The sequence below is a fragment of the Ziziphus jujuba genome, chromosome 6 (genome assembly GCF_031755915.1).
Source record: "Ziziphus jujuba cultivar Dongzao chromosome 6, ASM3175591v1".
In the NCBI taxonomy this organism is placed as follows: domain Eukaryota; kingdom Viridiplantae; phylum Streptophyta; class Magnoliopsida; order Rosales; family Rhamnaceae; genus Ziziphus; species Ziziphus jujuba.
The window spans coordinates 11,957,766-11,963,765 of record NC_083384.1 but is presented as its reverse complement, the minus strand read 5'-3'; the positions used below and the strand labels follow the sequence as shown (position 1 = coordinate 11,963,765).

The following is a 6,000-nucleotide window of genomic DNA, read 5'->3' as shown; positions in this document are numbered from 1 at the left end:
GTGTATTCTATTTTGCTTAAATTGTCGATGGAGAAGGGGCTATAAAGGTTTTATATATACTCTTTTTTATATCAATAAAGTTGTAAGACAGACTTGATAGTTGTATGTTGACCTAATTACCTCTTAAACCGATTTGACAATGATATGCTTATTCAAATAGTTTCTGAATTGATGAAATTTATCCGGGGTCCATTTTTTTTATTACCAAAAAAAATATAATTGTTGCTAAAATGTCATTTCTTGGTACCACTGTCCTTTTAATTTTTGAAGGGCAATAAAAGCTTCATATCTTCTTATCCGAATACCTTTTAAAGTGGATTAAAATTGTAAGGCAGACTTAATAAAGATATACCAATCCAAGTAGTTTCTAGGCCCATGAATATCACCTAGACTCTTTTTTTCATTTAAAAAATGTCATTTTTTGGTACTATTAGCCTTTTAATTTTTAATTTGTATATATTTCTTTTATTTTCTTCTAAGTAATTGAATACGCTAAAATGGATAAGAAAACAGAAAAAAGAAAAAGAAAAAAAGACTTTAAATTTTAGATGCAAGAAGAGAACTTCAAATTCTAAACGCGTATGAAAAACTCACAAATTAATATCATCGATACTTCCATTTTCACAAACTTGAAAAGGGGAAAAAAAAAAAAAAAAATCTGTAATCATGGGCCTAAATGCACAAAGCCCACCTTAGAAGATGATGATGGGCCAAACCAAGCTACACTTGCCGCAGCTCAGAGAACGCAAGCGTGAGATGATATTATACTCTTTCAATTGTAAAAGTTTCTAGTGTTACAATCTTGCGTGTGAATTTGGCGTAAATGTTGGATTAATTAAGAGGCAGTTTATAGGTATATTGAAAAAAAATATTAATCTAGAAAGTGTTAGAAACTCAATACATTGTTTAATAAGGGGGTAATTTTATATACTTCCTTTAAAATTTGATTTAAATACAATTTTAATCATTTTTGTTTTAAAAATTTAAATTATTACCGGTGTAAACTTCAACGGCCTAAATGAAATGTACCTTTTACCTATATATACATAAAGACAAGACTGATTTATACTTCTCAATTATCACATTTATATTTATTACTCCTTCAAAACACACTTTCTAGCCATAACAGTGTATTTTAGAAATTTTTCACTGAGAGGATATATTTGTTTTTTTTCTTTTTTTGGAATATGAACAATAGTTTTATCTAACAAAGATTACAAGTAAACAGATATTTCTACAAAAAAGTTTGAAAAATTAATTTCTGTTGACATATATATATATATATATATATATAAAGTTTGAAAAATTAATTTCTGTTGGCATATATATATATATATATATATATATATATAGCAATGTACACAAACCCACACTGTCATTTCTATATGATTTATAATCACAGTATCACACTGGATTTTAATGCTACCATAAAATTTAAAAAGAAAAAAAAAGAAAGAAAAATTCTGAGACCAACCACATGCTGCCACGTTGCTACTCTTCTGGCTAAGCTTTATTGTACACACGAGAAGACAAACATAAAAATATATGATCCAAAATCCTCACGTCGAAACCCGACCATCTGTACCTCCAAGGACAGTATATTTGTCTTTCCTAGTCAAATTTGTGCACTCAAAACCAAGTGTAACACCCAAAACCCTTTGAACATAATTCGCAACTTCAATGGCTGACTTACCCCCTCTGCAAGTAAGCTCAATGGGTAACTGATCCAAGAAGTTAACCTCATAAACAGGAACCGGATTCATCAAAACGAAATAAGGGTCCAAAAACTTGTACCCTCTTACAGTATTCCCATAGAAAACACTTTGCTTAGTGTTAATAGCAACAGGCACTATTCTGTCTGTAAGCTCGGCGAAAAGTGCACTGAATCTCAGAAGGAATGTCTCTCTGCAAGTAGTCCCTTCAGGGCAAATCAATAGGTCACCTTCTTCAAGCAAGCTTTTGATTTTGGCTGCATCTTTCTCTTTCTCCCTCGATAACGAAACCGCTTTGATCGGCGATATCAGCTCGCTGAATTTGCTTATGCTATAAGTAACACAGCTTATTTTTCTTCTTAATGAAATTGATGTGGCAATTGGGTCTATAAGTGTTCGGTGATTGCACACAAAGAGAACTCCGCTTTGTCCTTTGTGCTTTGGTGGTGGTGGTGGAGTACCTTTTACGATGAGTTTGATTCCTAGAAGCTTATGCGTGTGAAACGAAATTTTCTCAGGGAAAGGGATTATGAGATAGATTCTGAGAATGGCTAGGATTATACCAATTGGCAACCATAGGAATGTCAAAAGGGAAAGAAGTGGGGTTGGTCTTTGAACTAGACGTCCATCGTGGAATATGACTGGACTTAGGAGTTTTTTTCTTGATAATGGCTCACACTTTGTTCTTGGGACCATATAACCTTCCTGCATTTGCCAAATGTATATAGATCATATACGTATTGTCATTGTCTTATTAGAGAAAAGAAAATATTTTGAGATTTATTCTATATCATCTTATTTCTGAATAAGCTGGATAAAATTATATTAACAACTAAGTTGATCCTAAACAAACTCTTTTTTGATAAGAGAAAAAAAAAATATATTTATATATAATTTTGCTACAATATACTATCACAATGCATATATATATATATATATATATATATATATGTGGTGGATTATATATAATTTAAACGGACATATTCCTATGTGATAACAAAATTATATATATATACACACCACATAGAAAGTTTATAGAATTTAAAAGTTAATATACAAGTAATAGCTTACAATAGTTTGAAATTGATTTTTCATTTGATATTTTTTTTTATTATCATTATTTAATCCTATAGTTACTTTCTTTAATTAGGTTATAGATAGGAGAAATCTAACTATTATTTGAAACACAAAGCAATCATACATAACAAAAATAAAACAAAAAAAATAAAAATGAAAAAGCATAAGTATGATAAACAAGCACTAAGAAACCTAGTTCTCTGCTGTAATATAAATTCTTTAAAGTAAATTAATGCTTTCGGATGAATAATTTACAAAGTTTAGAATTTTTGTGAAAGTAAATTTTACGGAGACAGGAAAAATATGATGGGTACAAGTCAATGGGAAAACGCTTGGTGAAATCAATGATGAAAGTGATATATATCTCAAAGCGTTGATTATATTATTAATAAAAAGTGAAGGTTAATTGCAGATCATGTGCAAGGTGATGAAAGTTTGTGGTTTTTTGGAGTTAATTGGTAATTGATTTTGGATCACAAGCGTACGCAGTTTTGTCAGTTGACAGTTGTCCTTATAAGGGAAAATGATATGACATTTATTTCTTATTTATTTAAGTTGAAAATTAGGACATCAAAGAAAGAGGGGGCTATTTTTTTTATTTTTTATTTTTTAAAAAGGGGCTATTAAACTAGAAAACAAGTAGCAGAGGCCAAAAGGAGGTTTGAATAGAAACGTTGAAGAGAATTTAAAAACGGAAACTACATTTCATCTACTCACAGACAGTGGAAAGTTATAGGAGATAATTACTTTCATGAATTAAACCTTATTAACGTTCTCATCTAACCGGCAGGCATAAATTCAAATTAGGTTGGCACCCTCACCCTCCAAAACTCAAAATAATAATAATAATAAGTGATTAGATCCAGAAAAATAGTTAGGGCATGCCAACAATGTTGGTACTCCAAGATAGCAACCCCGTACAAGATATTATTAAAAATAATAAAAAAATATTACAAAATGGGAAAATCAAAAACACCAACTAACAACAAACTCTAACAAGTATCAACCGTCCACGCCTACTTTGGTCTCTTTAAAACTTTTTTAAGAAAACCATTTGGGGAAAACTCAAAAGAGGGAAATAATAATGATAATAATAATAATAATAAAGTACTCTTGCTGTACATAAAAGCCTCGAGGCTAAATTTGGTCACAATCTTTTATCCCTTTTTAATTGATCTTTTATTTTGATTCTAAAGACTCTTGTTTTATTAGAGAATTGTGTCCTTTATCACTCTTATCTCTTTTTATCACTGTATTAATTTGTCTCCGCAAAAGTTTCGTGGCTTTGTCTTTCTCATTTTGTCCCTTCAATTACAGCTTTGTGATAATATATAAAAAATAATAATAATAAAATTACAGCTGTGTGATAAGTTTTTTTTTTTCTGAAACGATAATGAGAATTCAACCTAATCACTTGCTCTCATTAAAATAAATAATATATATATATATATATATATATATATATATATCATTTTACTATATGTATGCATATGTATATATATATATATATATATCATTCTCTAATTTTACTTTATTTTTATCTTAATATAAATATGGGCCAGTTTTGAAGATGGTCTTTAATTTTCAATGGATCTATTGAGCTCGAGAGAACATGTATATGGTTATGTTTACATTAAGGATATGGAGTTCTTTTTAATTAATGATTAATTCATGTTATTGATTCATTATATTTAGGAAAATTATAATTAGTTATTTAATAGTACAAAAAAAAGAAGAAAAAGAAAAGAAAAAACACAAAAAGACCATACCAAACCGAACCTTAACCCAACCAAAAAAAACAAAAAAAACAAAAGGAGAGTGAAAAAGAAAAAAGAAAAAAAAACAAGAGTAGTCGTTCATGATAAGAGAACATATATCCATACCTTGCAGATTGACATAAAATTAAGGTCGCTTTCTCTATCTCCAAGACCCAAATCAGGCAAGCATACTCCAAATTCCTTAAGAATAGCTTCTTTCTTTCCTTCTCCAACAAGAACACCTGGTTTCCTAACAAAACCAGTTGCTCTTCCTGACTTTGTCACTTCAAGTTCAGTTCCAAGAACCTTATGTGCACCTAAGAAGTTCTTCACAAAATGTTCAACCATGATTCTTGGACTCGAAGTTATTATACACCTTTTCCCAAAAGAATTGAAAACCCTCCAACTTTCTGGATGAACATCCTCGGTGTAGAACTTAGGAAGAACAGATCTTGACACGAGCTCAATGTCTTTAATCTTCAAACCCGCGAAAGAAATGAAGATTAGGATTTCGATTGCCATGGATTCGGATATGAACAAGTGAGTGAAATATACAAATGGGAATGAAGCCAGTAGTACTATTCCTCTTAAGAAACTTCCTGCTTCAACAGCAACAAGCATGAAGTAAGGAAAAGCACTTGAAGACACAAGAAGAGTTCCATCTAAGCTTGCAGCAACCGTTTCATTCGATCGGCCTGTGGTGTTGCATTTGGAGATTTTTTCATAGGGAGGATAAGCTCTCATGACTATTAAGAAAAAATAGAAAAAGAAAGTAAAAGACCAAGAAAAAGACAAAAAAGAAAAAGAGAAAATATGATAATGTGGGAGAGATATTGAGTAGTTGTGGTTTGAGGTGAGTAATAAGACTTGGGAAAGGTTTATGTTATGAGGGAGACATATAGAAATTTGGGTTTTTAAATGGAGGAGAGAAAGATGGCCATGTTGGTGATAATTAATTAAACGAAGTAAATCTAGCCTTTTATTTATTATTATTATTTATTTATTTATTTATTTATTTATTTTTGTGTGGGGGGGAAATGAAAATCTAGGTATGTTTGGCTGAGAGCAATATAATAGAATTATTCTGAATTTTAAGAAGGAATTAGGATAAACACCATGAAATGTGACCAGAGCAAAGAATGTAAATCAGCCAAAACATATGTTGATGAAATTTGAAAAAAAAAATAATAATAATAAGGGAAGAAGAAGGATAGAAACTAGCTATGCTGGCTACAAAATGTAGACGTACCTATAGATCATAAAAGTTCGAGCAATTACATATGTACTAGGTGGTAGTTAGCTAAAACTAACTATTAATTAATAACTTTACAACAATAAAATCTATAAAAAAGAAAAAAAAAAAAGAAAAAAAAAAGTGATTTACATTACCAGCTGTGAAATTTTCATCATCTACTATATAGATAAGGATGTCAAATATTATATATAAACAGTTG

General features: G+C 30.1%; 1 protein-coding gene across 1 annotated transcript; it reads right to left on the bottom strand.

Annotated features, from left to right (window-relative positions):
- Nucleotides 1-1,322: 1,322 nt before the first annotated feature.
- On the bottom strand, nucleotides 1,323-5,451 carry LOC107430729 (glycerol-3-phosphate 2-O-acyltransferase 6). Its single transcript, XM_016041605.4, has 2 exons — nucleotides 4,673-5,451; nucleotides 1,323-2,417 (listed from the first exon to the last, which is right to left on the bottom strand). Exons 1-2 carry the CDS (start codon nucleotides 5,288-5,290, stop codon nucleotides 1,560-1,562), a joined length of 1,476 nt encoding a protein of 491 aa, XP_015897091.3. The 5' UTR covers nucleotides 5,291-5,451; the 3' UTR covers nucleotides 1,323-1,559.
- Nucleotides 5,452-6,000: the final 549 nt, after the last annotated feature.